The 13,049-nt window shown below is 33.2% G+C and overlaps 1 protein-coding gene across 3 annotated transcripts in view; it reads left to right on the forward strand.

The window, feature by feature from the left end:
* Positions 1 to 13,049, forward strand: part of SGCZ (sarcoglycan zeta) — a 323,269-nt gene that overhangs the window by 218,267 nt on the left and 91,953 nt on the right. For all 3 annotated transcript variants that reach the window (XM_060085994.1, XM_060085997.1, XM_060085996.1), the window contains one exon: positions 9,218 to 9,305. In XM_060085994.1, coding sequence (XP_059941977.1) covers positions 9,218 to 9,305 — 88 coding nt within the window. The remainder of the gene's footprint in view (positions 1 to 9,217; positions 9,306 to 13,049) is intronic.

Below are 13,049 nucleotides of genomic sequence, written 5' to 3' on the forward strand. Positions count from 1 at the left end.
CTCAGGGCAGCTGCAGTGGCTGATGGCTTGATGCAGGCAACATTCCTTGTTTACTGAAATGGTAGTCAACATTTTTTGTCCACAGCTTCAACTGGAGCTAATGGAAGAGTTTCAGTTATTACTAATGACGAAATCTTAGTATGATTACCAGGGAGGCTAATGCAGGGTATATGACAAAATCATGGGAAGAGAGACCAAGAATTCGACAATTCAGAGTATCAGAAAATTGTCTATGTAGTAATTAAAACAGCTGATAGTTATGACTGTGATGATGCTGGAATGACGAGGAGTGAGTTAAGAAATAAAATCTTCCAGCAATGAGGGCAACTAGGAGGAGTAGATTATGTAGTGTGATGATGTGAGATTCAAAGGTTAGGGAGGAGGAAAGAGGAAGGGAGAATTATCTGGAACTAGCTCTGAGGTGCACAGAAGATACATCCCCCACCTTCCTGCCCTAGAAAAGGGAGCAAAACCAGCTACAGTTGGAGAGATAATGGGAACTCAACGTATGATTGTTCTGAGTCTAGTTTAGTACTTCACTTCATAGATGAGGAAGTTATTTTGAACGTTTTGCAAATTCATAGTTACTAAATTGTGAAGAATTTTCCAGTGCAAAATGTGAATATATATAAACACAGATTAGTCCCGTACACTCTCTACAGATTTATTAAATTCATCACTCATATTTAGAATAATGAATCTCAGGCATTAAAAATTCCTCCTACAGATAACAAGGTAAATTATATCTTTCACTTTCTAAAATGGTAAGTACACACATTCATTCTAGTTCTAAATATGTTCAGCAGAAGAGTTAAATAGGAAAAGGTTTTTTATCTTGTATGTTAATATAAATCATTAATGGGTACATAATTAATATACTACTCTTGCATGCACATAATGGGAGGTGAAACAAAATCTAACAGCTGGACTCTTTCTTAAAAAAAAAGTTTTTGAACATTGTTCATTCATTCATTCATTCATTTTTGCCACTTCACTGATTTTTTGACATAAGTAGAAATTCTGACTCCTTCCTTTGTATTCGACATCTGGTTGCCAATGGCACTGGGTCAGGCAAGCCCCCCGGCAGACAGTACAGTACACCATTTGATTTGCCTGAATTTGAAACCAAATGCTTTAAATGAGTGTATTTAAACTTCTCAGAAAGAGAAGATTAAATACTAGCATTAGGGGAAAATATTTTTCCCTACAAATTCCTTGGCTTGCTTTTGTCAGGCAATGAAAATTTTATAATATAGCATTTTTATTTTGCCTTAACTGCCAAGAAAGTCAAAGTAAAATTTGGGGTTCAACTCTAGCAACAAGGTATGTGTTTGGACACAATTATTTCTCATGGCTTAAAAGGTCTTTAGTTCTGTTTATAGATTTTAGTGCTCAATTTAACATTGTGTTTAAGTTTATAACATGCTTAATATCTTTTGGGAGAAGTACCATTTTAATAAAACCATTAATATTTTGTTTTTCTCCTCTTTCTGTTTGCTCTTCATATGGCATCTGCCTTCTATTTTTTCATGAAAAACAGAACAATTAAGGCAAACTGTAATACTTTTTACACTTAAAAAAAATTCAAAAAGCCTGTGATAATTTTTCAACAAGGAAAGAGTTCACTTATTTCTCATATATCACTAATTCTATGTTTTAATAGAAAAAAATGCCTTTAAATACAATATTTACTAATATTAAATTGGTTAATTTATTACATTTAAAAATTCCTAGCTGTTTCTACTTTTTTAATATAGATTGCATCAAAAGATAAGAAATAGCAGAAGTAAAACCAATTAATCACTGAAAGAGTAATTAGTAAAACTTTATTGTACACACACCAAAAAGACAGTTTGAGAACTGGGAGCATTCAAACCGAAACACAAAATGAGGCTCAGAGAGATATTGTTATAAAGCAGCTTATATAGTAAAGAGTGACTATCCTTCACAGTGATTTTGTCTTAAATGATAAGGAATTGGTTAGTGGTTACCTCATATGAACCTTGGGAAACAGTTTAAGTTTTGCTTATGATTTCCAGAGGCATAAGCAAGAAATGACCCAGTTCAAGCTAGTCTTGCAAAATAAGCTACATTAAGCTTTGCTTATAGGACTAAACTGGTTTTGTCTGCTTAGGGAATTTTCAAGGCTGGTCTCCATTTTTTTAAAATTTTAACAGTAACTTGTTTTGTAAAACAACTTATTCTTTCTCTGTGATTTAAAAATATATTTTGAAAATAATGGATCAGCTTTAGAAACATACAAAGATTACTTTCTTCACATATGAAATCCACTAACCTTTCTAGGAAATAAAATTAAATCTATTTTTAAGAATGAGACTAACTAGGAACCAAATAGAACAGGTAACTGCTGTGCTATTTTCATATGTCATCTGGCAACTCAGTAAAACTGTTGGAGTAGAAATACAGAAAAGATGATTGATGAAAAAATGCTCTCTCTCCTGTACCACTTCACATTCAAGTTAAAATGTGAACACGGAGAATTTGGGGAAAGCAGTTTAACAGCTCTAGAATTTTCTTGATTAATACTTCTACCTTAAAATACAAATTTCAAGAATTAAATTATTTTCATTCTGAAGGAAATGGAATTTCAAGTAATTGTTTTAATTAACCAAAGAATTAAAAAACTACCTATTTTTCATCTTCTTAAGCGGGTCAAACTCTTAGGAAAGGAATGAAGTGACTGCCTTGGGCAGAGACATGATGAATATAGATCAAATCAAAATGTGATATGACTTGTTCCACTTAAATGGCTTTTTAGAAAGCTTGCTCTGGGTCAAAAAAGAAAAAAAAAAAATGGTGCAAGAGCTTGGTAAGTTTTGTGTGACCTGAACTCAAATTCAGGTAAACACATGTAGCCTGAGTGCATTAGCTTGTAAATATACCCAGTTCAGTTCACTCACTTAACAGACATTTACTGGACAGGAACGAGATGCCAAGCATGACACAAACTGTACTTTCAAAAGTCTATGTGTGTAAAAGAAAATGACAACACACACTATGCTTTCAGGACAATTCAGTCTAATGGAGGGTATAAACAAAGGAATGATGGAAAGCAAAGCAAAGATCCTGTGATAGCTACTCTGATAGACATCAACACAGATGGAGAAACTGGAGGGTGGGAGGTAAATTTGAACTCTGGAGGAGCTGGAAAGCTTCACAGGGGACATAACTGAATTGGGACTTGAAAAATATCCAGTTATGGAGAAGTGGATAAGAATTTCAGGCACAGGGAACAGATGATGAGAATGCACAGAAGTGGCACATTTTCAGAAACATGGAAATTTGGGTAATTCTTGCACGGTGAAGTGGTGTGAAATAGAGCTATAAAAGTAGAATTGAATTGTATCATAAAGTGCCTTATATAAATGTGAATTTTGTTCCAAGCAGAGATTGAGGAATCAATAAATGTATTATTTTGTTTTGCTTTAATTCAAGAATATCAATATTTTTAATTTTAAAATATTTTATAAGAATAACAGTGGATATGAAGAATTAATGTAAGGAAGAAATGGTTATTGTGATGTGACCTACAAGTCTATTATAGGAGTGATCACAGGGAAAACATGTTTAAGAAACATTTCTGACATAGCTGATTGGATATTGAGGAAAAGGAAGATAGAGAGTTTAGTGATAATGTAGGTTTATTGAAAAAATGAATAATATCTATCAGTGAAGATAAGAAAACTTACTTGGTAAAGCTGTATAAATTCAAGAAATGACATATCAAATTTTTGCCATCTACACTGAACAATATGGATAGTTAATTATGCTCTTTTTTCGGATTGCAAGTAGGGAGACTCTCATAGATGGTATATTTTAAAATGTGTGTGCAGAGGACTGTTCAGAAGTACACTCTCTTCCTCTAGAACCTGAGAAAAAATTTTAAAATGTGCAGGGCAGGTATAGAGATAAAATGTAGAGAATGGACATGTGGACACTGGGGGTGGGGAAGGGGAGGGTGGGACAAACTGGGAGATTAGAACTGACATATATACACTACCATGTGTAAAATAGATAGCTAGTGGGAACCTGCTATAAAGCACAGGAAGCTCAGCTCTGTGCTCTGTGATGACCTAGATGGGCGGGATGGGAGGGGGGGGCGTGGGAAGGAGGTCCAAGAGGGAGGGGCTATATGTATACATATAGCTGATTCACTTCGTTGTACAACAGAAACCAACACTACATTGTAAAGCAACTATGCTCCAATTAAAAAAAAAAAGAACCGGACTCTTACTGAAACGCAGATGATGGCAGCGTGAGGTTGTATCTTACCATTTAAGACCGTGCATGTATCAGATATTTATTTAAGAGACTGAAATGTTTAAAGGAATTTAAAAATATATTTTGTTCAATTAATCTTTAAATATTTGCAGTTTAGAAAGCCTAGCCTGTAATCACCCACCAGAGACAAAATATCTCATAACAGTTGACAGGGGAGATTCTTTACCCATATATCTGGGTTCAAATACTCCCTGTTATTTATTAGCTGTGTGATTTAGAGCAAGTGACTTATACTCTCCTTGCTGAAGTTTCTTCATCTGCAAAACAAGAATGATAATAGACAGGGCCTCCCTGGTGGCGCAGTGGTTGAGAGTCCGCCTGCCGATGCAGGGGATACGGCTTCGTGCCCCGGTCTGGGAGGATCCCATATGCCGCGGAGCGGCTGGGCCCGTGAGCCATGGCCTCTGGGCCTGCGCATCCGGAGCCTGTGCTCCGCAACGGGAGAGGCCACAACAGTGAGAGGCCCGCATAACGCAAAAAAAAAAAAAAAAAAAAAAAAAAAAGAATGATAATAGACAATACTATTATTAGTAGAGTACTGTAATTACAATGAGGAATAAATAATAAAAGTAAACACTAAGAGTGCCCTTAGCAAAGGCTAGTAAGCACTGATCTAAGCATTTTAATACATGTTCTTATTAATTCCTTATGAGAAGCCCACAGATTATGTATTATTACCCTATTTACAGATGAGGAAATCATGGTAGAGTTGCTGACTGACTTGCCAAGTCAAGAAGCCAGAGTTTGGCAGACTCACCATTTGAACCCAAACAGTCAGGATTCACTGTCTGTCTTACAACCACTTTATTTCCTGATTCTTTCATGGGTGATTTTATTTTAAGCTTTAAAGGTAGGTGAGCTCACATATGTAAAGTATTTAAATCTTTACATGTATGTCTGGCATTGACTAAGTGCCAGTAAATGTTAGTTGCTTTTCTTACTACTACTCTTTCTACTACAATTTAATAGTTAACCTATGAATGTCAGAAACTGAAGTGCCTGATATACATATGACATCTTATGTGCATAAATGCACAGCATCTTCTCATCAGTATAACTGATACTTTATTAGAGAAGTCTCACAGCAGCATGTTACTAGTAACATTCTCTCTCTTTTTTTATTTACCTGGCTTATTGTTTGTCTGCTTTACTAGATAATGAACTCCATAAGAGAAGAAAGTTTGTCTACCCTTTTTCTGTTTCATATCCAGCAAACAGCTGGACCCATCATAGGCCCTTAGTAAATATTTGTGATAAACAAAAGTGAACACCATAGAAATAAGAAGAAAAGGATCTTTTTTTCCCCTCAGTCACTTGCATAGCCTATCAACAACATCGAAATGAGGACACAGTGCATTATTTTTCTATAATCATTAACAAGGTGACAAGCAGGCCCTTGTCATAAAGAATGTGAGCGTAAAAGACTTGTCAGAGAGGGTCTCGGGCCCCCCCAATGGTACCATTGCCTTTCTCCCTGGATTGCCTACCTGCTTTGTCTCAAGAGAAGCATAAGAAGGCAAATATATTTCCTAGAGTCGCAGCCAAGATGCAGGTCAGCTCCAGAAAACTATGAAATACCTGCTACAGGAGATTTCTTGGTTTTGGAGGAAAAATATTTGAATTCAAAGAAGAAATTTTTCTTCCTCCAGAAGAGATACGTATACTAATATGTTGTGCAGAATAATACTTACTTACCCTCATAGACTTACATATCTTATTTCTATTTGAGAGTTAATACTACCAGGTAACTTGTCTCCCCTTCATGTTCTCAGCAAGAATAAACCATAAGGAGTATTGACATGTTTATTTTAATATCTGAAACTAGACCCTAGCTTTCAAAGTTTTGGAGCACAGAATTATAAAGAAACATGAAGAGGGAATATTTTTTTAAAAGAGTGAAAACCAATGATTTATTAGTGGAAGTTATTTTCTTATATGGAGACCTTTGGAGAAATGAACACAAGAAAGAAGATATGACACCTTCTTAAATGTCAATTTTTTGGTAAGAAGTAATCTCTTGGTACTGATTTTCATCTAAAAATGTGTTTGCGATAAGATTTGCAAATTGTTTAGGATTGATTGAGAGTTGCTCTTAGTCTTATCATATATATTTTTATCACATATGTATATTTTAATTAATCATGTTATAATTAATATACGAGTGTATATTGTGTAAAAGGTCATGCTGTGGACCTAAAATGCATAAGCCATGGTTCTAATCCCCAAAAATGTCATCCGGGTGATATATCAATATAATGCAGAAACGACAGTGTGATTCGTCAGTGAAAACAGTGCTCTTACATGCATTGCGTTTTGTTTACCAACAACAGTTACTCGATTTTGACTCAGTTCACCTGATCACATTTTAATAAATCAGTGTAACATACTGATGTCACCTGAATACAGTGTGAAGAATTGTCTGTGACCTCTGATAACTATATGTTTATAGCTTTAGTCAGTAAAATGATTGCTGTTTTTACCATAGTAGAATTTTAATCTAGATACAAAAATTTAATTCAGAGGGGAAATTTGGCAGAATCATGTAATGAAAAGGAAAGAATGCCAGGGATAGAACCTCAATAAGATCTCTCTGGTTAGAGTAAGAGAAAGAAGATTGATATGTTGTAAACAAAGAGACGTGATGATTAAACTTTCAATTCTAACCCAGAGCTCTTTCTCTCGTAAATCAAATTAAATACTTATTGCCTTTTTAAAATGGACTTTTCTCTCATCTTAAAATATTTAATAAAGTAATACTTATTTTAATATACTTACATAGTTCTTATAGTGTACATTCTAATGGTTATGCTTTTTTATGCTACAGTTCACAGAAACTTATGTTTAGTAATTCAAATATGAGCATATAGTGTCATCAATTTTTTAATATCCAAACAAGTCATATATGTTATATCATAAAAATATTGAAATATGTGAATGAAAATTCAACCAACATATTTTTACAATGTTTTGAACCATGAAGTGCTTTATAGGCTTCTGCTCTTTCTTAACATTCAAATTAATTTTATTTAATTCAAAGCTCCTTCTTTAAATAGAGGGGCAACATATATTTAATTTTGCCAATTTAAAATATTTTTGTGCTTTAATTAGCCATTCTCTTTGTGCAGTATCCTTACTGGGTATACTGTAATTATTTGCAAATAGTCCTTACTCCACAATCCATATTGTAAACAGAATTTGAATATGCCATTTGAAAGGAATGAGGGAATTAATTAAATATATTTCATATATTTTCAAAAATGAACGTCTGCAGCCTAGAAATACCTATGCAAAAAGGACTAGATTTTTTTAAACTGCAGGTATAATACTTTTGTTTTGTTGCAAAAATAAATGAGTTGTGATAAGAGACAGAATGAAATTAACGTGGTTTTGTACAGCTGTGTCTCACTTCAGAGAATAAATCTATTCTTGAAAATGCAGAAAATTACTTCAAAAAATTAAGCCTTAGTTTAGACATACTAGCAAACCCCACTTTTAAAGGAACATCTGTTTGTGTGTGTGTGTGTGTGTGTGTGTATCTTTGCTCAGTGCTTTGCATATAGTCAGAAGGGGCAAAACAGCTTTAGGGAAAAAAAACTATAAAATCTTTATTATGTATATCCATCACAAATTTCAAATTCTTTTCTCGAAAGAGTTTTTATATGGCTCATGTATGAAAGTACTTGTGTATTTACGTTGGCATAGAAGTGACAAAGTACCTACATGTTGAGGATGGTATTGGGAGAGATTTTCATAGAATTTCAATATCTAGATTACGAGCTCCATGAGGACAGGTACTGTTTTATGTTTTGATCCCTGAAATGTTCCAAGCCTGTACATCATACAGAGTGAGCACTCAATATATTCATTATTCTCAGAATACTTTTGTTGAATGAATGAATGGACAATTTGTAAATGATCACCATGCTTGTTTTAGATAATAAAAATGAGAATGTAGCCAGTTGTAAGTTACTTGTTTGAGGCAGGTAGTGGCAATACCTAATATATAGGTTCCTAAGGCAGAATGATATTGTCCTTCAGTAAAATATTTTATTCTTAAGTGCTAAATCAGTGATAAAAGTAAACATCTAACCAAGGTTATTTGTACTAAAATATGTTATACTCTTTTATTCTATGTACCTCCTTTCTTAAATCATCCTGTGATTTACAAAGCATTTCTTCGTGAGCTAGATACATAAAGTAATATCAATTTTATTATGACGATTTATTTGTCCATTCAATAAACACTTAGTAAATGCTTTCCTTCAGCAGTATGCTAAGTAGTGGGAATAAAATTGTGTACACGTGACTGCCACGGTCCCTGCCCAATGGACATTTCCTCTTGTGACAGAAACAAACAAAAAACAAGTAAACACATACAAAAAAGGCAAAATAAATTTGTCTTGTGATAGTGCTTTGAACAAAATTAATAGAGATTGGGAGTTTGGGGATTGAATGAATCTGTAGTTAACAGTGATCGGGGAGGCACTTTCAAGAAAGTAACATTTAAGCTGAGATCTGAAAGTTGCAAGTTCAGCTTACAAGTGACTTCCCCATTTGTATAGGGTCTAAAATATCTCCAAAGGCAGGCATCTATGCCACTTGGAGGGGGACAAGGAGAGAGGTTACTACAGCTGTGATGTGCAATAATCAGTACAGTTTGAAATGTTTGTATCGAGTAGTTAATTCCTATTTACCAAAATGGGAACGTCCCTATTATGTCAAATAGTTATTATGAGGCACCCATATTTTTTATGTTGTTCAACCAATGTTTGGGATGTTAAAATAACTGCCTAATAGAAAACAAAGAAATAGAATTTTGATAATACCCAAGCACGTGCAGTATAAATTTATATATCAAATCTTGACTATATTTCTATTTTTTATTTGATTTCTTTATTTTATACATGTTTCCCAGGATAGTCCACTGGTCTTACAGTCTGACAGGAATGTAACAGTGAATGCAAGAAATCACATGGGGCAGTTAACTGGACAGCTGACAGTAGGTGAGTGCTTTGGGGTAAAGATTGCTCATACCATCTTACTCCATTTAAAACTCTGTGGTTGTTTAAATTGGGAAAAGCAAAAGTATATTATTTCTCTAATATATATTTAGGCATCCCATTCCAGCCCAATTAGCTTGCACATGATTTGATTTGTCATAGGCTAGTTATGGTCATTGTTACTCTTGTCATTGTGTTATTGTGAGACTGAATTACATATATTTTGCTGTTATTACTCTTGAATTATGAAATGTACCACTTCCCTAACAATATCTCCCTAGTATATGTTAAATTATAGTAAATAGGCTAAAACAAACATTAGATGTAACATCTATGTATCCTTTGTTCTAAACAAATAATTTACTAATTATTATCTGCTTATAAAATTAGAAAAAATAATACAGTAATTGAATATAAAAAATCTTAACATTGATCAATTACTTATAAATTTTATGTTGAAATTATATATATCTTAGGGTTTATACGGTTTAGAAGTTGTAAATATGTTTATGATAAAATATTACTAATGTTTTCTCATATTGTCAAAAAATTAATTTAGAGATTCATTAGTGGCATTATTGTTTGAATTTTTATAAGAAAAAAGGGAAATTAAAAGTCAGTTGTAATTATGTAAAATGATACAAAGACTTGATTTGTGTGTAATTGCTAAAATATTTTTAAAATACTGTATTTTTCTGTGGGAAAATTACCTAATACTTACTGATATTGTATATGCATGATAGTATATTATAAAGAGTAAATTGCAATTTTGAGGGCTGAGTTATCCTTATCTTGAGAAATTAATCATCATCTAATGCAAATGTATGTTTCCAGTATTTCTAATTAAATTACAAAAGAGTATGACATATGAAATGTGAGATTTATAAACATGAATTTGATTCTGTCCACTTATTTCTAGGTATATGAAACACTTTTTGATGTTACTCGCTTTAACGAAGCCCAAAGTGAAACTTACATTGTGGCATATGTGTATTTTTTAAAAATATAATTGCATTTTATTATAATTATTAAATTTTATTTTGCATTTTATTTACATTGTAAAAGTTGGTCAGTAGATATCTATCAATTGCTACATTTGATCGTATTTTGTGACATGATATCAATTACAAGGGGGGGCGCTATAGACAAATGGATTAAAAATTAAAGAAAAGAAATATGTCTATGGACACAGAACTGATTCAGAAGCACCAGGCGCTTAATTTAAATGTCCATGCCAATTTACTATTGCTATGTTGGAACTGCGGAAACAGGCCTAAACTGGGCAGATTTTCCATATCATAATTTTTTTTAATTTTGAGAACTCTTTAGCTAGATAGAACTTTATTCTGCATCCTTTTCTTGGTTAAAAAAAAAAAGTCCATAGTGGAAATGCCAACCTGTAAATTAAACACGCAAAGACCATATACCAATGTCCACTGTCACATACAATCACTACATAACTACTGTACTACCTGTAGAGCAAAGCAGCTGTTTTATTTTATGAAGGATAATCAAATACCATTTACATTTTGCTACCTGCTTTCCTGCAGTAAATATAAAGAATAATAGTATTGTGCTTGTGTTTTCAACCACTGTTCCAAGTTAATTTTAACGTAGAATCAATATTTGCCAATTACATGAAAAGAAAGAGAGAAGAATGAAGAGGAACAGAAAGGGTGATAGGTTAGGGAGAAAGATTAAGCTTAATTTTAAATGAAGCAAATCTATTTAATGATGCAGCAGCTTATTTCTGTGGATAGAAACATACTCATTCCAGTGAGGCTTAAGCTGAAAACTGTTTAATATCCTGGTCCTCTGAGTGTACTGTTGGTGACCTCCATCTTTTCACTGCTTTGTATTTTTCAATAAACATACAGAGAACAAAGGAAGAAGTAGATAAAGGGGAGTAGGTCAGGGATAATGTATTCATTTTTGGAGTCAAACCATATGGGACTCCAAAACAATAATTATCTCTTGGAGACTCACTTTTCTCATCTCTAAAATAGAGATATGGACATTTATTTAGAATCATACATAAGAATTGGGGCAATTTCAGTGTCTGCAAATCTTAGGCAATTAAATCTCAAATTGGTCATTATTTGGATGATGGTGATTGTAATTTTTGGTATCACTTAAGTTACAAATACATTGCTATCATGTGAAAGATTTCATGATGCTTTTCTATCCAATGTGTCTCTGGGATAGTAGTTGAGGAATACATGCTGGATTATAATACTGTTACAAAGATATACTACAAAACACATCACAGAAAGTGTGCCTGATGTGTGGATAATGTTTTAATCATGTCATGATAAAATTATCTTTAGGTAGAATTTGAAGAGATAAATGGATGGATTCAAGCAATGTATTCAGTCAGGATTCATTTTTAATTATATTGACACAAAGTAACTGTTTTAACCCTCTTTTCCTATTTCCTTTTTTTCATTCTTTCAGTTTTTGTTCAGGGGCATGGTCTTGATTATACTTTAAGCATGACATTACTTGGCAATATTTTAAAAAATATACTACTGCAAAATAGACTAATATTTATGGAAAATAAATTCAGTTATTCTTCACTGTCTAGGTAAAAAAATTCTAATTTCTACCCTAAATCTATCAATCACGATTAGGAAAGTATAGTCAATTCTACCAATGTGACAGACTTTGAATATTTTTCCAAATTTTATTTTCATTGTAAATGGGAGAAGAAAATTTCCCTTATCAGTAGCTACTTGTAACATTTTTCTCAAAAATACATAAAAGATTGTTCAGCCAAGCAAATATCCACTCCCCTTGTACTCTGCCCTTCTATTTTTGTTTACAAGTCTACCTTCCTACTGATCCAATTCTCAGGGATATGTGTAGTCCATGGCCTAGGCAGACTGGTGTGTTAATTCTAATCCAAACTCACTCTAAGAATATGAAACCAGATTATTTATAATCCAATAAGGCAAAGAAAATATTTTATATATATGCCAGCTCAGACATAATCAAAACTAAAACTGAACATTTTTAGAATTTGGGTAAATTTTTAAAATGACAAATATTATTGTATGCTTAAAGTTCCAGGCTTTACGTAAATTTCTGATAATATCAGAATCTCCCTATGAAATTTAAGACTCTAATTCCTTTTTTTTGTCTCTCATTTGTTTTATTTTTTATTTATATATTTTTAACATCTTTATTGGAGCATAATTGCTTTAAAATGGTGTGTTTCTACTTTATAACAAAGTGAATCAGTTATACAAATACATGTGTTCCCATATCTCTTCCCTCTTGTGTCTCCCTCCCTCCCATCCCTGTAGGTGGTCACAGAGCACCTAGCTGATCTCCCTGTGCTATGCGGCTGCTTCCCACTAGCTATCTACCTTACGTTTGGTAGTGTATATATGTCCATGCCTCTCTCTCACTTTGTACCAGCTTACTCTTCCCCCTCCCCATATCCTCAAGTCCATTCTCTACTAGGTCTGTGTCTTTATTCCTGTCTTGCTCCTAGGTTCTTCATGAACTTTCTTTTTTTTTTTTCTCTCAGATTCCATATATATGTGTTAGCATATGGTATTTGTCTTTCTCTTTCTGACTTACTTTGAATATTTTTCCACATTTTATTTTCATTGTAAACTAAAACTAAGCATTTTTAGAATTTGGGTAAATTTTAAAAATGACAAATATTGTTGTATGCTTAAAGTTCCAGGCTTCACTCTGTATGACAGATTCTAGGTCCGTCCACCTCACTACAAATAACTC

Source organism: Mesoplodon densirostris, chromosome 20 (assembly GCF_025265405.1).
Source record: "Mesoplodon densirostris isolate mMesDen1 chromosome 20, mMesDen1 primary haplotype, whole genome shotgun sequence".
In the NCBI taxonomy this organism is placed as follows: domain Eukaryota; kingdom Metazoa; phylum Chordata; class Mammalia; order Artiodactyla; family Ziphiidae; genus Mesoplodon; species Mesoplodon densirostris.